This window comes from Euleptes europaea, chromosome 3, assembly GCF_029931775.1.
Source record: "Euleptes europaea isolate rEulEur1 chromosome 3, rEulEur1.hap1, whole genome shotgun sequence".
Classification (NCBI taxonomy): domain Eukaryota; kingdom Metazoa; phylum Chordata; class Lepidosauria; order Squamata; family Sphaerodactylidae; genus Euleptes; species Euleptes europaea.
Genome location: NC_079314.1, coordinates 112,916,942 through 112,939,820, shown reverse-complemented (window position 1 = coordinate 112,939,820; position 22,879 = coordinate 112,916,942). Strand labels below are relative to the sequence as shown.

The 22,879-nt window shown below is 46.5% G+C and overlaps 1 protein-coding gene across 3 annotated transcripts in view; it reads right to left on the bottom strand.

The window, feature by feature from the left end:
- SOX5 (SRY-box transcription factor 5) overlaps positions 1–22,879 on the bottom strand; it is a 444,166-nt gene that overhangs the window by 136,475 nt on the left and 284,812 nt on the right. For all 3 annotated transcript variants that reach the window (XM_056846727.1, XM_056846729.1, XM_056846728.1), the window contains exon 8: positions 13,383–13,468. In XM_056846727.1, coding sequence (XP_056702705.1) covers positions 13,383–13,468 — 86 coding nt within the window. The remainder of the gene's footprint in view (positions 1–13,382; positions 13,469–22,879) is intronic.

Genomic DNA, 22,879 nt, shown 5'->3' with positions numbered 1-22,879 from the left:
CAAGGTCACCCAGCTGGCTTCATGTGGAGGAGTGGGGAAAACAACCAGGTTCACCATATCGGCCTCCGCCGCTCATTTGGAGGAGTGGGGAATCAAACCCGGTTCTTTCGTTCAGAGTCCACCGCTCCAAACCACCGCTCTTAACCACTACACCACACCGGCTCTCACGCTGGCAGGAAAAAAAGCCACTTTGATGGGAAACTGATGAAGGATGGCCTCAAGATTCTTTAAGTGTGGGTTTTAGTTCTGTGCATCGATAAAATACCGTCCCTCCCAAGCAAATGCAATCATACAGATTATCATATTAAAACTGCAGGGTTGCCAGGTCCCTTTTCACCACTGACGGGAGGTTTTTGGGGTGGAGCCTGAAAAGGGTGGGGTTTGGGGGAGGGGAGGGACTTCAATGCCATAGAGGCCAATTGCCAAAGCGGACATTTTCTCCAGGGGGACTGATCTCTATCGGCTGGAGATCAGTTGTCATAGCGGGAGATCTCCAGCTACTATCTGGAGGTTAAAGGTAAAGGTCCCCTGTGCAAGCACCAGGTCATTCCTGACCCATGGGGTGATGTCACATCCCGATGTTTCCTAGGCAGACTTTGTTTACGGGGTGGTTTGCCAGTGCCTTCCCCAGTCGTCTTCCCTTTACCCCCAGCAAGCTGGGTACTCGTTTTACCAACCTCGGAAGGATGGAAGGCTGAGTCAATCTTGAGCCGGCTACCTGAAACCGACTTCCATCGGGATCAAACTCAGGTCGTGAGCAGAGCTTGGACTGCAGTACTGCAGCTTACCACTCTGCGCCACGGGGCAACCCTATAAAACAGGGATCTGCGGGGGAGGCTTTCCAGAGTTTTATCGATTCACACATGCTGATCAGGCCGAGAGGGTGTGGTGAGTGAAAAGGAAGGCTTGGTGGATACGAATCTAGCAAGTAGGAAGGCTTTGCTCGGACCTTTCTCTGTTGTCCAAATCTCAAGCCTCTCCTGGGAAGCCTAGGGGTGGCAAACGCAGCTTCTCACAAGATTGCCCCAAAGGGGATTTGAGGAAGGGACGCTGGGGGAGGGGGCGTTGTTGTTGCGGGGAGAAGAAAGGACCGGCTTTGGAGATGCCTGCCTGAATTTGGTAAAGTCAGACAGAAAACAGAACGCTGGAAAAATGGTTCGGGGCCGATTTGCATACGTTCCTTAGTATTCCAAATGCCTCTTGATGTAATTGAATTGTTGTTTCTGCCTCTATTAATACATATGCAAATAAGCCGGCGCTGCAGCTGTGCTGTATTAATCATATGTGTGCTTCTGTCTGTCTGCCCTGCAGGCTAAGGTCAGAACAAGGAGAAGAGAGGCAAACGCAAGCTCTTTCACCTCCAGGGGAGCTTCCTCGTGCTGTCAGGCATGGCCTGAGAAAAGGATGTTGTGGTTTCTCCAGGTGCTGGCCAAGGCCAGCTCTAGCCCTGCAAACAACGTGTTTAGATTGAACTCTGTGGGAATGCCGGTAGAGTCCTACCTCCCTGACAGCTCCTGGGAGGGGGGTTGCCATGGCATCCAGATCTACCCTGATTTGCCCTACGCTCTTTCATATATGCCCTGTACCGTGCTTATAGTTTTCATTAGTGTCCATTTGACTCTTAGCTTCTGTTAACCTGTGGATTTTCCAATAAATCAACTCACTTTTGGACTACTTGTCTACGGATGTCTGTTTATGGGATTATCATGGGACTAGAGCTGACACGTGCCGAGAGAGGCTGTCTGGCACATTGCAAAGACACAGCTAGGGTTGCCGACATCGGGTTGGGAAATTCCTAGAGATTTGGGTGGGGTTGGAGCCTGATGAACTCAAGGTCTGGGGAGGGGAGGGAACTCGGTGGAGTACAATGCCATAGAGTCCACCCTCCAAAGCATCCTTTCCCCCCGGAGAACTGATCTCTGTAGTCTGGAGATAAGCTGTAATTTCGGGGGATCCCCAAGTCCCACCTAGAGGCGGGCAGCCCTACCTGAGATGCCACATTCCCCAACAGGAGAAACAGAGGCCATAGGATCGCCACAGTGTGACTCAGAGCATTGCCGCATAACCCAGAACAGGAGGATATATGTGGTACCCTGCACTCTGCTGATGGAGAACAGGACTGTGTTCTATGAAGATAGTTTCAGTTGGGTAGCCATGTTGGTATGCAGCAGAAGACCAAGATTAAGGTGCTACTGGACTCAAATCAAGATTGTGCTTTGCGTGTTTGTAGACTAATGGCCATTCCAACTTTTTTTTAAAATAGATCTGGGGTGCAAGAAATGGATTTACAGTGTTTAGATTAAACACTGGGGTGGGGTGAATCCCTTCAGGGTTCCCTCAGACAAAAGTCCGACATTTCAACAAAGGAGGTACTTTTCCATAAAAGCTCCAATGAATAGTGTTGCCAGGTCCCTCTTCACAACTGGCGGGTTTTTTTTTTTTTTTGGTAGAACCTCAAGAGGGCGGGGTTTGGGGAGGGGAGGGACCTCAATGCCATAGAGTCCAGTTGCCAAAGCAGCCATTTTCTCCAGGGGAACTGATCTCTGTCGGCTGGAGATCAGTTGTAATAGCAGGAGATCTCCAGCTAGTAACTGGAGGTTGGCAACCAATGAACATTGGGCAGCAATATGTAAAAGTAACAGATGTATACAGCTGGGGGTACGTTCTCTGTAATCGGTGGAGTCAGACATGGATTCCCACAGCAACTATGCCCTGGCAGCCATTTTAAAAATAAGCAAGCTGTTAGTAATCAGGAAGGGAGATGTCCGTCCCCCCCAATAACTTTTGTGAATTTATGGTAATCTCAAAAAGATGGCTGGGGATGCAGCCAAAAGTATTAGCTCCATTTCTAATATTGGGTGGCCTTCCTCTCCCAGTTCCCTCATTCATATTTAGGCTCCTATTTATAATGATAATGGACAGCCAACGATCACAGGCCGACCGAAATGTGCCCAGATTTCTACACCGCAGGTCCCCCTTTCAAAGTGTGCGTAACATGGAGCGTGGCTGCATCGCTCCAGGTCCGCTAATGGGAACACCTTGACCCTATGAGAGCAGAAACCCACTGTTGCAGGTGTGGGGGTGAGAGGTGAAAACATTAATTGACATTAGTAGTGCATTATTTAACACCGCCACCCACCCACCCCCCAATGGAACATGCCGGTAGAATTGTTTCACCGTGGCTAGGTCTAAATCCTCAGCTGCTGTAGATGGGCATGGATCCATTAGCACCAATGGAGCTACATCAATTCCCTACAGCTGGGGAACTGGCCCTTGATCTCCACCAATCCCTTACAAAATGGGCATTTTGGCTACCCCGTTGGGCAGGAACAGGTGGCGAGTCTCTCCACAGCCAACGCACCTAAATATAGCATCGGAAATAAACGGGGAGCGCGGTGCCCGTTTCTAGGTTAATATTATACGCCGGAGACCAATTTGAGGAGAAGGCCAATGGGAAATAGCCGTACTGCGCTGCCTTATTAACTCACCGTCATTATCATCTTGGGCGTTTGTGATGTCCATCAAGAAATGTGCATATTAATATTAAAGGAATCTCATGAGCTAATGGTGGGTGGACGGCTGCCATCTTTTGGCAATGCTAATCGGAAGCGCGGCAGTAGGAGTACTTAGCGGCTGTTTTCCTTTCATTTTGCCCAGATGTTTGTTCTCAGACTGGAAACCTGGTTTTGCTTTGGTTTCCACCCTCCCCCCAGTCAAACATAAGAGGACCGCGGCTGTTTTCTAATATAGCAATTAAATCGTGAATTAACGATGCGTCCCTCCACAAACTAAGACACTTAAAGAGAGCAGGTAAAGCAGCAGAAAAAAGAAAAACAAAAACAAAAATCTGCATGGTCCCAATGGCTGAAAATTTGAAACTCGGCTGGTATTTATAGTTGCTCCTGACTAATGAATGTGAAAAACAAGCAAGCAAAGAGTAGGAAACATACTAACTGTCTTGCAGGAATGAGACTAATATCCAAAGCAAATCATGGGATCAAGCTGCACAGCATTACATGAAAATGCTTTTGTTTCTTGGCTGCAGCGTTGTCCAGTGCAGACACGACATTTAAACCCGATTAACCACGGTTTGCTGCGTGAGGACCCTCATATACAGGCTCGGTTCAGACGTGACATAAAACTCTGGTTTGTTTTAGCCATGGCTTGTTTGTGAAACCAGAATTTGGTTCACAGTCAACCATTCGAACATTGATTTGCTTCAACAAATGCTGGTTTTGTCGCATCCCCCCCCCCCGGTGTCCCCTGTAGAGACCCAGCTGGTATCCCAGACTGCATTGCTGTGAGGGTGTTGCTAGGGAACAAGCCAGGAAAAACCAGGATGTCCGCAGCCATATGTCACACCAATCCTACCTTGGATTTTACACCAACTTTAAACTGGCATGATGCATCTTAACTAACCAGTTAGTGGGAAATGGCCGCTTTGGCAATTGGACTCTATGGCATTGAAGTCCCTCCCCTCCCCAAATCCCGCCCTCCTCAGGCTCCGCCCCAAACATCTCCCGCCGGTGGCGAAGAGGGACTTGGCAATCCTAATCATTGGGTCAGTATAGGCAGACACAAGCGAGTCCTTCTTGGCAATTTTCAAGCACAGAAATAAAAAAGACAGAGGAAAAGAAAACATAATTTTGCTTCTCTCCGACTCCTCAAACGTTTCACCTAAATAGGAACCTCCTAATCCATTCAAACCTTTTTTTTTACTTTAGATGGACAAACACTAGTCCCTGATCTTCTCAGCTTTGCCCTTCTCGCGGAGAATTTTTCACCAGCCTTGGACTTCCAATCTGGCAATCTGCCTCTGCTTCTCACCTGCCTTGAAAGCCCTTGCTGGGGTCACCCTAAGTCAGCTGTGACTTGATGGCACTTGACATACACGCTTGGACTTCCAACAGCTCAGACAGAAGAACACCCCCCCACACACACACACACAGCTTCTCTGACACCTTCCATTAATATTCAAAACAGATAAAAGAAAGAATTTTTTCACACAATGCAGTTAAATTGTAGAACTCCCTGCCCCAGGATGTGGTGATGGCTGCCAACTTGGAAGGCTTTAAGAGGGGAGTGGACATGTTCATGGAGGAAAGGGTTGTTCATGGCTACTAGTTAAAATGGATACTAGTCATGATGCATAACTGTTCTCTACAGGATCAGTTGAGCATGCCTATTATCTTAGGTGCTGTGAAACACGGGCGGGATGGTGCTGCTGCAGTCGTCTTGTTTGGGGGCTTCCTGGAGGCACCTGGTTGGCCACTGTATGAGCAGACTGCTGGACTTGATGGGCCTTGGTCTGATCCAGCAGGGCTTTTCTTACGTTCTTCGTGATTCTCGGCTCCCCATTACAACACACACACAAAATCTATGACCAATTATGCAGGGTCGATTTTGATGCTCACTCAAAGCTGCTTTTTAAAATCTGCCCTTTAAAATGACTATTCACGGTCCCGATGCAAGAGGAGAAAGACAAGCACATTCACTCCCCCCCCACTTGCCTGTTCCTTCGTTTGTATAGCCATTAGTAATGGTCGTTTGCATAGCTAAGCCTCGGCTGTGATTTTTCATGGTTCCTTCAGTAAATGCTTCAATGTGGGGGCGGAGCAAATACAAAAGGTCGCGTTAAAGGGGCTCTTAAGAATTGCGAAGCAGGTATGCGCTGGTATCCTCTCCTCTGGCGGGAGGCTGTTGTCGTTCTGGAGGCCTTGCTTCAAAAAGGATGTGGACTGAATGGAGCAGGTGCAGAGAAGAGCAACGGGGATGGTCAGGGGCTTTGGAGACCAAGCCCTACGAGGAAAGGCTGAGGGAGTTGGCAATGTTTAGTCTGGAGAAGAGGAGGTTGAAGGGGGAACATGATTGCTCTCTTGAAGTATTTGAAGGGCTGTCACTTAGAGGAGGGCAGGGAACTGTTGCTGTTGGCAGAAGAGGGTAGGACTCGCAATAATGGGTTTAAGTTGCAGGCGGAAAGGAACCGGTTAGATATTAGGAAAAAGACAAGGTATAAATGAAGTAAATAAATAAATCCAGGTTCGAATCCCCACTCTGGCAGGGGAAGTTTGCTGGGTGACCATGAGCCAGGCACTCACTCTTGGCCTAACCTACCTCACAGGGTTGCTGTGAGGTTAAAAATGAAGGAGAGGAGAATGCTCCAAGCCACTTCCCAGAGTGCTGTGGCCCCTCATAAAACATGCCCACTCTATGGTATATCCAAGAGGTAGAGATGGTGGGAGGGAAGATGTTTCAGCTAACTACATGAGCAGCCTTCAGTCAGTTGTAGGCAGGCTTGCGACTCTTTGATACCCAACCCTGTGTCGAAAAAACCCAAAAAGGTAGACCACAGGTCTCATCTCTGAATCCAATCAGCTCACGACTTTGTGCCTCCTCTCTGTGGTCTCTTAGAACCATCAGAAGAAAGCCCTGTCATCCTGCCCCCTTGTCCTCCCTAATTTCCCCGCTTTAATCCTTTCCAAAGCCTTGTTACAGTGGCAGTGCCTTTTTTGTGTGTGAGAGAGAAGAGGATGAAAAAGAGAAACAACAGAGTGGTCTCTTCTGTGCCGGGGTTGACCCATCCTCTCGCCGTCGAAAGACCCCTGCCAACCCATCTTTGAGAGGACATGTGTTTTGAAGCCCTTCCTCTCCTCTTTCTCTCTGGGAGTCTCCCGCTGTGGTGTCCTACCTGTCACGGTCAGCACTAATTGGTTGCCTTCGCCAACAATGCCCCGCTGAGGGGCTAATAACTGGATGAGCAGAGGTAACCATCCTTGGCTGGAGAAGTGGTGAATCTGAGCTGAATGTAACTCGCTGCGTTGGAGGGGTTGGAATACGTACCCTGATTGAACTTCTTTTTATATGGCTAAAGCGACGGGAAAGACTTTCTTTGTGCCTCTGAAGCGTGTCCCGTTCATTGTCACAAACTCCTGGGGGCCTTTTCTTTTGCCCTGCCTCGTACTGGCAGGGATAGTGGACTTTAAATAGGGCAGTCATCCTAGAAGGGAATTCAAGAAGGTCCCTAGGGTGAAGAGATTCTGCCCCTGTTACTCAGGGGGATGGGAGACTTTTTTAGATGCCCTTTTTACAAGACAGCCTGTTCCAAAATTATTGAACCCCCTCATCGGGAAAATTGGGAACCGAGGGTGATTGGACAAAAAGGTTTTTGTTGGGTGACAATTCCCCAGTTACCTCTCAGGTGGCTAAATATTGCATGGTTGTACTTAAGGAACATCGCCTCAGAGTATTCCCCCGATCTAATTCAGAAAATGTATAACCCGGTATTTTATATTGAGATTAGTCTTGGTTTGTAAATTCACTCTTCGTAATTTACTCTATTTTATCTAGCAAATGTGTGTGTTGCGTTAAGTGCTGACAAGTTGCTTCCGACTCACAGCGACCCTATAAATCACTGCCCTCCAAAACATCCTATCCTTAACAGCCTTGCTAAGATTTGGCAAATTGAGGGTCGTGGCTTCCTTTATAAAGTCAATCCATCTCTTGTTGGGTCTTCCTCTTTTCCTGCTGCCTTCAGCTTTTCCTAGCATAATTGTGGGGGCATTTTTGGTGGTAGAGGTCCCAAATTTTCAGGATAGCTTTCAGGGACTCTCCTTGCACGAACCCCAAAATTTGGTGAAGATTGGGTCAGGGGGTCCAGTGTTATGGGCTCTGGAGAGGTCGCCCCCCTTCATAGACAATTAGCGAACAGAGAATCTCTTACCTTCCAATGCTTGGCTATGGAGGCAGGAGGGGGCAACCTCTTCCAGACCCCTTAACTTTGGACCCCCGACCCAATCTTCACCAAACTTCTGGGTTCTTGCAAGGAGAATCCCTGCAAGCTACCCTGCAAGTTTGGGGGGCTCTACTTCAAAAATGCCTCCCCAGGAGCTTCACAAAGCCTGGGGAGAACCTGAAAAAGCCAAATAATTACCTGGTGTTTTTTTTGGGGGGGGGGGATGGTCAATTCGGCTTTGGCTTCCCCCCCAGGTTTTGGAATTTGGTGAACCCAAACTCAAAATTTACCGAAATGGCTTTTTTTGGCTTATTTTCGGTTCGGGTTATATATGGACAGAGTGGTAAGCTGCAGTAAGCTTTGTTTTCATTCGAAGTGACCATTGAAACAAGCCCTGCCAATCTCTTGAGTTCACCAGTGCTCTGCTAGGATGCTTCCCTTTTTTCCCCCTTCCTTCCCGGCTTTCCAATCAGTTGTGACTATTTGTACCACTTTAGAAGAACTGGAGATCTTCTCCCGGAAATCATTCCAGGAGGAAGACAAGCATGGACAGCACATTTTGGTCTGGAGACGAAGTCCTATGAAGAAAGGTTGAAGGAGCTGGGTATGTTTAGCCTGAAGAGGAATCTTGGAGTCCTTGGAATCATAGAATCATAGAGTTGGAAGGGACCACCAGCGCCATCAAGTCCAACCCCCTGCACAATACAGGAAATTCACAACTACCTCCCCCCCCACACCCCTAGTGACCAGAAGATGGCCAAGATGCCCTCTCTCTCATCATCTGCCTAAGGTCACAGAATCAGCATTGCTGACAGATGGCCATCTAACCTCTTCTTAAAAACCTCCAGGGAAGGAGAGCTTACCACCTCCCGAGGAAGCCTGTTCCACTGAGGAACCGCTCTGTTAGAAAATTCTTCCTAATGTCTAGACGGAAACTCTTTTGATTTAATTTCAACCCGTTGGTTCTGGTCCGACCTTCTTGGGCAACAGAAAACAACTCGGCACCCTCTTCTATATGACAACCCTTCAAGTACTTGAACATGGTTATCATATCCGCTCTCAATCTTCTCCTCTTCAGGCTAAACATACCCAGCTCCTTCAACCTTTCCTCATAGGACTTGGTCTCCAGACCCCTCACCATCTTTGTTGCCCTCCTCTGGACACGTTCCAGCTTGTCTACATCTTTCTTAAATTGTGGTGCCCAAAACTGAACACAATACTCTAGTTGAGGTCTAACCAGAGCAGAGTAAAGCAATACCATCACTTCACGTGATCTGGACACTATACTTCTGTTGATGCAGCCCAAGACTGCATTTGCCTTTTTAGTTACCGCATCACACTGCTGACTCATGTTCAGTATTTGGTCTACTACTGCTCAAACAAGTCTCCCCCATCCTATAATTATGCATTTGATTTTTCCTACCTAAATGCAGAACTTTACATTTGTCTTTGTTGAAGTGCATTTTATTAGTTCTAGCCTATTTCTCCAGCCTGTCAAGATCATCCTGCATCTTGGCTCTGTCTTCTACCGTATTTGCTACCCCTCCCAATTTAGTATCATCTGCAAATTTAATAAGCATCCCCTCTATTCCTTCATCCAAATCATTTATAAAGATGTGGAACAACACAGGGCCCAGCACAGATCCCTGAGGAACTCCACTAATCACTTCTCTCCAAGTGGATGAGGAACCATTAACTAGCACTCTTTGGGTACGATCTGTCAACCAGTTGCAGATCTAGCTAACAATAATAGGAACTAACCCACATTTTCCCAATTTGTCAACTAGAATGCTATGTGGAACCTTATCAAAAGCCTTACTGCAATCTAGATAAACTATGTCTACAGCTTTCCCCTGATCCAGCAATGTAGTAACTTTCTCAAAAAAGGAGATAAGATTAGTCTGACATGACTTATTCTTGAGAAACCCGTGTTGGCTCTTAGTGATCAGATCCATCCTTTCTAAATGCTCAAGGACTGACTGTTTGATGATTTGTTCGAACACTTTTCCTGGTATAGAAGTCAAGCTGATGGGTCGGTAGTTACCTGGATCCTCCTTTTTCCCCTTCTTGAAGATGGGGACATTTGCCCGCCTCCAATCTTCTGGCACCACACCTGTTTGCCAAGACTTTTCAAAAATAATGAACGGAGGTTCCAAAATTACATCTGCAAGTTCTTTGAGTACCCTTGGGTGCAATTCATCTGGCCCAGAGGATTTTGTTTCATTTAAATAAACCAGGTATTTGTGCACTATCCCAATGCCAATTCTAGGCTGCAAATCCCTTCCCTCATCACACGTTCTGTTTATGCCATGTTGAGCACCACTTCCCTCATGAGAAAAGACTGAGGAAAAGTAGGAATTGAGGAGTTCTGCCCTCTCTTCATCTCCTGTTACAATTTCACTTTCCGGTCCATGCAATGGGCTTATCCTTGTTCTTACTCTGTACATAGGAAAAGAACCCTTTTTTGTTGCGTTTAGCATCTCTTGCTAGCCTAAGTTCATACTGAGCTTTACCTTTCCTAACACTCTCCCTACAAGCACTAGTTATTTGTTTATATTCCCTTTGGTTATAAGGCTCTCCTTCCACTTCCTAAATGAGTCTTTTTTATTTCTCAACTCTTTAAAAAGCTGTTTATGGAGCCACCCTGGCCTCTTTAGACTCCTCCCATTTTTCCTTCTCATAGGAATGGTTTGGGATTGCCCCTTCAGTATTTTATTTTGAACTCCCTTCTCCTTAAGTATTTCTGACCATGGGATTCTACCTAGCATAAGTTTAAGTTTGTTAAAATTTGCTCTTTTAAAGTCCAGCCTATATGTCTGACTACGTACAGGTTTTCCTTTCGCCAAGATTGTTAATTCCAAGAGTACATGGTCACTACTACCACGTTCTCTTGGAATTTACAATCTTGGGGAAGTAAGCTCTCCTTCCCTAGTAAGCTCTCCTTCCCAGGAGAGCTTACTAGCAACGCTAATTCTATAACCTTAAGCATATGATAGCAGAAAAGGGCAAGAGTCCAGTAGCACCTTAAAGACTAACAAAAATATTTTCTTCTTCAGCTGTGGCTCACGAAAGCTCATACCCTGCCAGAAAATATTTTTGTTAGTCTTTAAGGTGCTACTGGACTCTTGCTCTTTTCTACTACTGCAGACAGACTAACACGGCTACCCACTGTGAATTATCTTAAGCATATGATGAGAGAGAACGCATCTTGGTCATCTTCTGGGCATGTAGTGGGGGGTCACTGGGGGCGTGGGGGGAGGGTAGTTGTAAATTTCCTGCATGTGCAGGGGGTTGGACTAGATGACCCTGGTGGTACCTTCTGACCATATGATTCTATGATTCTTCTTTTTTTAAATAGCTCTCGTGACTCTCATACTGCCCAGGGTATTTGTATCCCATACAACCAGAGGCTAAACCGCAGTGTAGGTTTTCTTGTAAAAGCACAACAGGGGCGAATATGTTAACCTCTGCCAGTTTACACACTGACAGAGCTTTTTCCCACACTCAGCTGACTCAACTGTGAAACAGCCCTATCTTAATTGTCTCCCATCTTCTCCCCAGCCCATTAAGAGCGACTTGCTATGCTGGTATTGTGTCACGCACAGAGCACGGCTTTGCTGGGATTCTCAAACTTCCTCACTATGACAAGGCCATTCCACCTCTTAGATGGGCAGGACTTTTGCCCCAAGTATCAGATTCAGCAAGCGGATGCTAAAAGGCCACCAACCAGTTCAGACAACTGGTTTTTTGCAGGGTAGCTTGGGCATGTCAAACAGCCTGAATGGCCTAGCTTAGCCCACATCTGTCAGAGCTTGGGAACTAAGCAGGGTCTGCCAGGGTTAGTAGTCTGTCTCTCTGTCTCTGTCTCTATCTCTCTCTATCTATCTAGATTTCTAGCCTGCCCTCATTCCTTGAACAAGCCGAGCTCAGGGCAGGTAACAACAGAATAATAACCCCAAAACCATAAAACATCTATATGATAAAATTATGCATGTTACGGAGAGAGCGGACATAATACTAGAAGGCGGGGTTATCTGCTGAAGCTAGAGGGAGAGATTAAAAATAGATAAAAGGAAGTACGGTAGTTCTTCACACAACACATAGTTAAATTGTGGAACTCCCTGCCCCATGATGTGGTGACGGCTGTCAACTTGGAAGGCTTTAAAAGGGGAGTGAACATGTTCAAGGAGGAGAGAGTTATTCATGGCTACTAGTAAAAATGGATACTATGCATACTTATGATTCATGATGCATACCTATGCCCTGGGTCTCAGGCAGGGAGAGGCCTTTCCCAGTTCTACTGCCTGACATGCAAAGGCCTGAGCCAAGGATCTTCTCCTGACAACGCATGGCCTCAACCAGAGAACAACAGAGAATGTCTGTAGTTAGTATAGACCAGAGGTTCCCAAACTTTTTGAATCATGGAGCACCTTTCAGGAGAGAAATTCACCACGGAGCACTAATTTTCACCTAGCACCTATATACTAAACCTAATGACAGTAGTATTTTTCTTTCCAATCTCTTCATGGATCACTAGGGGATGTTTTGCGGAGCACCAAGTGCTCCACGGAGCACAGTTTGGCAACCTCTGGTATAGACCAAATCAGGCTGCAGGTTGTTTACAACCAATGGTATACTAAAAAAACAGATCACCATGTTGTCCTCTGTTGGGAAATTCCTGGAGATTTCTGGGTGGAGCCTGGGGAAGGCAGGGTTTGGGGAGGGGGGAAGCCTCAGTAGGGTACAATGTCATAGGATCCGCCCTCCAAAGCTGCCGTTTTCTGAAGGGGAACTGACCTCTGTAATCTGGAGATCAGCTGGCAGCCCTACTTCTACTCGACTTTTGAAAATCAAAAACACACATCCCCTGTGGCCATTTCGTCAGCCATCCGGGCAAAGATAATTATGTAGGGTGAAAATGCACGGTCGCTTTAGCCTCCTTTATTCCATTTCAGCCAGGATTCAGCCAGGATCGAATGCACGTTCGGCAAAACGCATGGGTTCGATCCTGGCTGAATCCTGGCTGAAACGGGGAATAAAGGAGGCTAAAGCGACCGTGCCTTTTCGCCCATATATTCCAAAGCCATCCCCGTCCCCACACACGGGTTCCATTTATGCCCAGTAAAGAAACACAAGTCTTTTATCCCTCCTTAACCAGTCGCCTGCCAGTTTTGTCGGACAGCTCTGAATTCTCGCATCTTGAGAAGGAGGCAACCAATTTGCGCTATTCCGCTTGCTCGCCCCCGCGTTACAGTTGCTGTAAGACTTTACTTGGAATTCGCGGATTGGAGGGGAGGAAGAGGAGGAGGAGAGGACACATGCACGCCCAATTATTATTATTATTATTATTTGCCTGCTAAGCCAAAAGCATCACAATTAACGCTGGTGTGGGAACAAACGTTTTCAAAATCCCCCTTCTCCCAGGTGAAAAGAAAGCATCTCCAGATGTAGATTTGTAAATGAAAGGGGCGCGCGCGTGCCAAATATTTTTTTTTTGGTCATTAAAAAAAGAGAGAGAGAGAGGGAGGGAGGGAGGGAGAAAAAGAAGAGAAAAGCCCATTGTGAATTCGGTTGGGTTCGAACAGGAGAGAAAACTGTTTTCCATATTTATTTAACCTTTCGCCTCTCCCGGCATTGTCTTCGGACTTACCTGCAGTTGGAGCGGGCCTAAGCCGGGGGTTGCCGCGGCAGCAGCTGCCATGGTTGTCGGGATCAGCTGAACAGGGTAAGGGTCACCTAAGTAAGAGAATAATAGAGGCGTCAGCACCTTTTATCTACTCTCCACCTGCAAATTAAACTCCTGCATTCACTCTTTCCAAAAGCCTTCTTTTGTGTGCCTTGCTGAGGCCTAATGAAAAGCTCCATTGTGAAGCCTTTTTACTAACACTCTTCACAATTCTGGCTGCGAGAGGAATGTGTATAAAAGGCACAAGCAATTAAGGCGGAAACCTCATCCTTTTTCATGATGTATTTAGGGAAATGGGGGGGAGGGTGGAAGTGCACACTGATCAGAGGGGAGCTAAGCTTCCAAAAAAAAAACATGGAGAGAAAGAAAGACAAGGAAAACAAGCACAACCTTGATAAGATCGCAGCGTCACGGGGAGGGGGAAAGGTGTCCACGGGCTTGTCCAGAGTGGGAATTTACCTCAAAGGAACTTGCAGAGAGGGAAGCAAGTAGGGTTGCCAGGTCCCTTTTTGGTTACCGGCGGGAGGTTTTTGGGGCAGAGCCTGAGGAGGGCAGGATTTGGGGAGGGGAGGGACTTCAATGCCATAGAGTCCAATTGCCCCAACGGCCATTTTCTCCAGGTGAACTGATCTCTCTTGGCTGGAGATCAGCTGAAATAGCAGGAGATCTCCTGCTAGTACGTGGAGGTTGGCAACCCTAGAAGCAGGAGGCACTGAGACCTAACCCCTTAAACATTTCTCAGACACCCCACCGATTCTCATACCTATGATAACTGCCTGAGCCCCTCTACACTTCCAGTGGGTTGGATCATGCCTATTATTTTGGGTGCGGTGGAACACAGGCGGGATAATGCTGCTGCAGTCGTCTTGTTTCTTGGCTTCCTAGAGGCACCTGGTTGGCCACTGTGTGAACAGACTGCTGGACTTGATGGGCCTTGGTCTGATCCAGCATGGCTTTTTCTTATGTTCTTATGATCCCACTAAGGTTGCCAGCCTCCAGGTGGTGGCTGGAGATCTCCTGCTTTTACAACTGATCTCCAGGCGACAGAGATCAGTTACCCTGGAGAAGAATGTCCGCTTTGGCAATTGGACTCTCCCTCCCCTCCTCAGGCTCCACCCCCAAAATCTCCAGATATTTCCCAACCCGGAGCTGGCAACCCTAGATCCCACGGATCCATTCCACTAAGGGCAGTGCTTTCCCCCCGATGATGTTCCTAGGCAGGATCCAACCCATTATCTATTCACAAAGGTTCTTTTCTTCCTGCTGCATGATCCATGTAAGCTACGCTGGCTCCAGCCAAAGGGAACAACTAGTAGGTGATATGAAAGATCTCCACCAGAGACCCTGGAGAGCTGCCACCAGTCAGAGTAGGCAGTATTGACCTTGATAGGCCAATGGTCTGACTCAGCAAGCCCATGTGTCCAATCTGAAAGGGCACCTCTGATCTCCGTCGCTGTTTCCCCACAGCAAAACCGCGAAACAAATTGTTCAAAGACAGGAGATGCAGTTAACAGAGATGTTCTGGGCCTTATATAAACCCCTGCGCTCTCCAAACGAACAAAAAAAAAAGTTTTAAAAACTTTCCACTCCATTAATAAAGATCATTGGAGCGTTTGCGCGTGGCCCAATGATGTGCTAACAGAAATTATTAGCCCAGCAAAATCTCTGGAAACAAGTCTTTGAATGCTGCAGACTCATTAGCAAGGCACAATGCCAGAGCATGGTACGTCTGATCAATCGGGCACACAATACACTTCCCTCCAGGATCCTGCTTTTTGCTAGCTAATGGGGACACAAAAACACCATTTTTAAAGGCCTCATCCCAATCACACGTCGCATCATCAACTACTTGTCACTGCAAGGTCTTTGTGAAGAAATCACGCTAAAAGATGCGGGAGGATAAGAGCCATAAATGAGTGGCTGCATCAATGGTGTCGCCAGGAAAGGTTTGGTTTTTTAGACCATGGCTTACGCTACCTGGATAATGCTCTTCTATCGGGAGATGGTTTGCACCTCTCAAAGGTGGGTAAAAATGTGTTTGGCCACAGCCTTGCAAGCCTGATAAGGAGGGCTTTAAACTAAATCCTCCGGGGGAGCGAGACGTAAATTTAAAGCCTCAAGTGAGGACAATAACTGCAAATATAGATATGAACGGTTTGCAGAGGGTAGCACATACGCAGGAAAGACAGTTCAAAAACATGACAATGGGAGGGAGACAATCTCAAATAAGCTGCCAAGCAGAAGGACCTGTGGTCTAAGGTGTCTCTACACCATGGGAAACAAGCAAGATGAGCTAGAACGTTTAATAGCAAAAAGCAAATATGATATAATAGGCAGGAAACCTGGTGGGACGAGTCTCATGATTGGAATGCATTAATTGAAGGGTATAACCCATTTCGGAGAAATAGACCAAATCAATGAGTCTCTTTGAGAAGGTGGGCTATAAATAGGGTTGCCAACCTCCAGGTGCTACCAGGAGATCTCCTGCTCCAGTCAATGGAGATCATTTCACCTGGAGAGAATGGCCGTTTTGGCAATTGGACTCTATGGCATTGAAGTCCCTCCCCTCCCCAAATCCCACCCTCCTCAGGCTCCACCCCAAAAACCTCCCACTTGTAGCAAAGAGGGACCTAGCAACCCTAGCTATAAATGAACTAAGTAGACCCCCCAAGAGAATGCTTTGTTCATCGAATACCAATCTACTGGTGGTTCCCCGCCCAAGGAGTGTCTGGCTATCCTCAACTAGGGCCAGGGCGTTCTCTGCCTCCCCTGCCCCCCGCCTGGTGGAATGAGATCAGGGCCCCGTGGGATCTAAAGGAGTTCTGCAAGGCCTGTAAGACAGAGCTATTCTACTGGGTTTACGGTTGAGGACAGGCTATCCACGGCTACTAGTCAAAATGGATACTAGTCATGATGCATACCTATTCTCTCCAGGATCAGAGGAGCATGCCTATTCTATTAGGTGCTTTGGAACACAGGCAGGATGGTGCTGCTGCAGTCGCCTTGTTTGTGGGCTTCCTAGAGGCACCTGGTTGGCTGCTGTGTGAACAGACTGCTGGACTTGATGGGCCTTGGTCTGATCCAGCATTCCTTTTCTTAGTTTATTATGTTAGGCTGTATATGACCAGTCCAAGATCACCCAGAAAGCTTCCACGGCAGAGTAGGAATTCAATCTTGGGTCTCCCAGATCTTGTGTGTGTGTGAAGTGCCTTCAAGTCGCAGCCGACTTATGGCGACCCCTTTGGGGGTTTTCATGGCAAGAGACTAACAGAGGTGGTTTGCCAGTGCCTTCCTCCGCACAGCAGCCCTGGTATACCTTGGTGGTCTCCCATCCATGTACTAACCAGGGCTGACCCTGCTTAGCTTCTGAGATCTGACGAGATCAGGCTAGCCTGGGCCATCCAGGTCAGGGCCACGAAAGCTCATACCCAGATCTTAGTCCAATGCTTTAACCCCCATAACACACGTTCCCACAGTCTGTCTTATTTCTGGCTTCCATGAGTCCTTTTCCTTTTAGTGTGCAATGTAGTCTTCAACACCTTTCTTCGTGCTGTGGTAGAGTATCTGCTTGGCATGCAGAAGGTCCCAGGTTTAATCCCCAGCATCTCCAGTTAAAGGGGCTAGCAGAAGGTCCCAGGTTCAATCCCCGGCATCTCCAGTTAAAGGGACTAGGCAAAGAGGTGATGTGAAAGACCTCAGCCTGAGACCCTGGAGAGCCGCTGCCGGTCTGAGTAGACAGTACTGACTTTGAGGGACCAAGGGCCTGATTCAGTATAAGGCAGCTTCATGTGTTCCTTAAACTTGCCTTTCCAGACTCAATGTTGCAAACACTTGCACAATGCATCCGGACAACTCTCTTGCCCAGTGCACGTTGATATTTTGGGCAAGCGCAGTTTCTGTAAAATGTTTATGTCTTGTTTGGCTTTTCCTCTCCCGCTTTGGGTTTGGCAGTTGTTAACGACCTGGCTGTCAGCTGATAATGCTTAGATCAGAAATTAGCCAGAAGCCTCTTACAAAGCCACGGCTCTGGACCTTATGCGCAAGAGGCATTAGAATACAGCCCACATGATACCCCCATTAAACAATGAAACATGTGATGGACTAAAAAACAGAGATAGATCAGCAAATGCGCCTGGGGAAGTTTATGGTCTTTAAATCCTAAACATTAATTTTATTGTCCTGTATGAGAAACCAATTAACTGAGAGTTTCGTTTAAAAAAAAAAAATATTGGATGAAGGCGATATTGTTCTGAAAACCGATGAATGCTAAATTCAGCATATTTTAATTTTATTACCATTGGCTTGTCCATTCTCGGGCCCGTTTCTGCCAAGTTTAAAGAGTAATTAGATCTCTCATCAATAACTGCATTTGGCCTATTTTTGTAAATTTAGTTTTTAAACGTTGCCATCCACGATGAACCGATACGTAACAAATACACTATTTACCCATTCTTTAGTATGTTGTGTTGTTCCCGAGCCCTGAACTGGATGTTGCTGAAACAAGGCTTGAAGCTAGGGAGGACAGGTCTTCTGCCCCCTGCCTCTGATTCCCTTCTGTTGCCTGGTGCAACAGTAGAATTTGGGAGGGGGGAGGGGGGAAATTGGGAGGAGTGATGTCATGATGTCACTTCCAGTTGCATAACAGGAAGTGATGCTACTGCTGGTTACACAACAGGAAGTGAATTTTTGGCATCCTACAGTGCCTGGAGACCAAGCCCTATGAGGAAAGGCTGAGGGAGTTGGGAATTAGTCTGGAGAAGAGGAGGGTTTTTTTGGGGGGGACACACACAATTGCTCTCTCAAAGTATTTGAAGGGCTGTCACTTAGAGGAGGGCAGGGAGCTGTTCCTGTTGGCACCAGAGGATAGAACTCGCAATAATGGGTTTAAATTGAGGGCGGAAAGGTACTGGCTAGATATTAGAAAAAAGTTTTTTACAGTAAGAGTTGTTTGACAGTGGAATCGGCTACCTAGGGAGGTGGCGAGCTTTCCCTCACTGGCAGTCTTTAAGCAGAGGCTGGACAAACACTTGTCAGGGATGCTCTAGGCCAGTGGTTCCCAACCTTTTTTTGACCAGGGACCACTAGGACTTTTTTGTTCGGTGCAGAGACCCCAAGGTTCAAAATAAAAATTCCGTGAATTTGAAAATAAACTTTAATCATAACTGTTAGTTAAACATTAAACTTAGAATAATATTTGAATATATTTTTTATAATAGAGAACTTTTAATTGTAAATCAATGTGATTTTTGAGCTTGCATCCTTTTTACAAGCTGGGCAATTCTGGGGCTAATACTGTTGCTCAGAGCTACACGAATATAATCACTTGCTTCCAATCGATTTCTTGTCGTGTTCTTAATTATAAGCGAAGCAGAAAACCCTTGTTCACATAAATAAGTTGTGGAGAAGAGCATAAGACATTGCAAGGCGAATCCCCGAACTGTAGGATATGAAATTGCTTTTTTACACCAGAACTCTTCAAGAGAAACTGATTCAAACGCATCCTTACAGTGCCTATCATTTTGGAATTCAGTGAGCTCTTCCTGGATTTCTTCTGCAACCTCTTCAACAGCAATACCAAAAGGATTGCGAATCAGCTTTTGGGAATCTTTTGATTCTGTCTAGTTATATTCCGGGAAGTAACGGTGGAATTCATCGACCAGCATTTGCAGATGACTTCTGATGTTGTCTTGTATATTTGCGGTGATCATGTCATCTTTACTATCATCGACCAGTGCTTTTAATGTCACAAACGCAGAATAATTGTTTTCACCTACCCATAATTGAAGTTTGCAAATAAAGGCACACAGTTTATCTTCAAACATAAAAATGTTTCCCACACCTGCTAAATTTATGTTTCCAGTACCTTGCAACTGTAAGTTTAGTTTATTCAAATGTGAGAAAATATCCACAAGATAAGCCAAAGGCATCTGACTTTTCGAATCAGAAAACAGCTCTAGTAAATCTTTAATTTTCTTCTTGGCTAGAAACAGCTCAACCTCTTTTCTTAGTTCAAATAACCTTCCCAGCATATTGCCTTTCGATAGCCAACGAACTTTGGTGTGGAAAAGAAGAGTCTCATGATCGGAGTCCATTTCAGTGCACAGTTTTTTAAAAAGGCGTGTATTTAAGGTGCTGCTTTTAATAACATTGACCACTTTTAAGGCCATTTCCATGGTATTAAGGCTTTTAGGAAGAGTCTTGGAAGCTAATGCCTGACGATGTATGATACAATGAGTTGTTATTGCTGAAGGATTCTTCTGTTTTATTAATGTTGCTAGACTGGAGCGTGATCCTAACATGGCTGGAGCGCCATCCGTACAGCAGCCAGCGAGCTTTTTCCACATAATGCTATGTTTCTCAAAATACTCCGCTATTATATTCATGACGTCGATACCTTTTGACGTCGTTTCCAGTTTCCGCGAAATCAATAATTCCTCTTTAATAGTGTTGTCGTCTAAAAAGCGGACAAATACGAGCAACTGACTGCAATTAGAAACATCTGTCGATTCATCACACTGCAAAGCGAAACATGGCGAATTTTTTATTTTCGAAACAAGCTGCTCCTCGATGTCATTTGACATAATTTCAATTCGAGCTTTTATTGTGTTGGTCGATAGAGGTATTTCTTGTATTTTCTTTTTGGCTTCCATCCCTAAAACCTCTTTGACAGCTATCATCAAACAAGGTTTGACAAGTGTTTCTCCTGTTGTGTGTGGTTGTGTGAGGCTCGCTTGCACCCTCACCCGGCCTCCCCGCCCCTGCATGTTCCTTACTTGTTGCGCGCCGCTCCCGCGAGTCACCACCACACGCTGCCGTGCACTGCACCCGCGAGCCGCCGCCATGCCGCCCGCATAAATATTAATTTATTATGGGTTTATAACTTTGTTTCGCGGACCCCTGGTTTAGTTCTCATGGACCCCTGGGGGTCCATGGACCCCTGGTTGGGAACCAGTGCTCTAGGCTGATCCAGCATTGGGCATGGGGGTTGGACTAGATGGCCTTTATGGACCCTTCCAACTCTATGATACTATGATTCTACTATGGAGAGGAAGGAAAAAGTTCGTTGGCCAGTCAGAGTTCTCTCAGAGCTCTCTCAGCCCTACATACCTCACAGGGTGTCTGTTTTGGGGAGGGGAGGGTGATCTTAAGCCTGTTTGATTCTTCTTTAAGTGGTAGAGAAAGTCAGCATATAAAAACCAACTCTTCTTCTTCCTCCTCCGCTTCTTCTTCTTCACTATGGTTGACTACACTTAGATTCCAAACTCTGACAAGCTCTGACTCGTCTGGGCTATTAATGCTGCTAGGGGAAGGGAGCTCCATACACAAAACAAAGATCTGAGGCTCCCCGATTGCAACATGCCTGAGAAAGTTAGGCCAAGAACGGTTGTATCTCCCCGATGGGCCCTTCTTAATGGGACTGGAAAGGATAACTTGTTTTTCGTGTGTGAGGTGGCAAAAATGTGCAATGTCGCACGAACCCGAGGGATGTGATGCGCCCGTCAGCTGCCCTGCCACTGAAAGACAACTTGCAGCTGAACACCAAACGCATCTGCGCGCAGTGTCACACGGTTAAACATGGGATTAACTGAATCTGCCAGATACGTTTAATGGGATGCATTTGTGACCTTTTCCAGGCCTGCAAATATAGCTGCACTGATATTCAGCATGGCTTTAAGTTACATGTTCTGTGGCATGAATCACAGGGTCTCTTGTTGGAGGAAGGGAATGAATGCTCCACCAGAAATTTCCATAATGGAGACACAGCTACTGTATGGGGTTGAAGAAGCCCAGTACTTTCCCAGTCTACTCTAGGGTGAAGAAAGGAATAGTGGCTCATTGTGGTTTACTTGCATATCACCCATAAAAATAAGCCAAAGCAAGCTACCTGGCAACTTTCAGAACAAACTGACTGGAAGCTTATTAACTGTGAATGGACACAGAGGGGCTGGGGCTCAGTGGTAGAGCATCTGCTTGGCATGCAGAAGGTCCCAGGTTCAATCCCCGGCATCTCTAGTTAAAGGGACTAGGCAAGTAGGTGATGCGAAAGACCCCGCCTGAGACCCTGGAGAGCAGCTGCTGGTCTGAGTAGACAATACTGACTTTGATGGGCCAAGGGTCTGATTCAGTAGAAGGCAGTTTCAAGTGTACATGTGACATGGGCGCCCAATCATGGTGTGTTTGTAACCAATTTGTCAGAAGAAGGAGAAGGAGAAGAAGAGTTGGTGTTTATACCCTGCTTTTCTCTACCTTTAAGGAGTCTCAAAGCACTTTACAATCACCTTCCCCTCCCCACAACTGACATCCTGTGAGAGTTCTGAGAGAACTGTGACTAGCCCAAGGTCCCCCAGCAAGCTTCATGTGGAGCAGTGGGGAATCAAACCGGTTCTCTAGATTAGATCCTCTGCTCTTAACCACTACACCATGCTGGCTCTCCTTGCGGGGTGACAAATTTTACCATTCCGTTAGGTCCCTCAAATTTTGGTCTAGGTGTGAACGTGCGGTAAAAACCTACCCAACACAACTGGGGAGAAATATGGACGATTGGCTTGCCACATAGTTATGTGCACACCACAGAAAATCACCATTTGTTGCCTGTGTTTGCTTTTCTGTCAGCAATGTGAGTGGCCTTTATATAAAACACCTCATTGTCTTGTGCTGCCCCTCATGGAATATTGATCACAAAGGTCTTTTGGGCAATGCTGAAAAACTGTTGCCCTTTGCAGGCGCTCCTTGGAAAAGATGCTCACAATTACCGTTGCCCTCACTTGCCACTGCCTTCACTGAGACATCATCATGTAGCCAGATGTGATGGCCATTGGCAAGGCCATTCTGTGCGATCTCTGATTGGCTGAGCTCACTCAGGAAGTCAAGAGGGGGAAGGAAATTACCAACACAGCAGTAGCCAAAGGAAAGAATGGCCACAAGCAGAATATTCACGCTTTCTTTGAGAGCCAGTGTGGTGTAGTGGTTAAGTACAGTGGTTAGGAGTGGTAGACTCTAATCTGGAGAACCGGGTTTGATCCCCCATTCCTCCACATGAGTGGGGGATGCTAATCTGGTGAACCAGGTTGGTTTCCCCAATCCTACACATGAAGCCAGCTGGGTGACCTTGGGCTAGTCACAGCTCTCTTAAGAGCTCTCTCAGCGTCACCTACCTCACTGGGTGTCTGGTGGTGGGGTGGGGGAAGGGAAGGTGATTGTAAGCTTGTTTGATTCTTCTTTAAGCGGTAGAGAAAGTCAGCATATAAAAACCAACTCTTCTTTTTCTTCTTTTGGTTCAAAGGAAAATTACTAAGCTATTGAAAATGGTACTTTTTAGCCTCAAATCCAACTAGAAAGTAGAGCTCTAGTTTGTATTATCCCCATATGTCCCTCCCACCGCGGTGATCTTTGCACATTTCCTGTTTCCCAAAGGGAAGTACTCTATGACTTTTCCTCTATGATATTTATGAAGTTGCAAA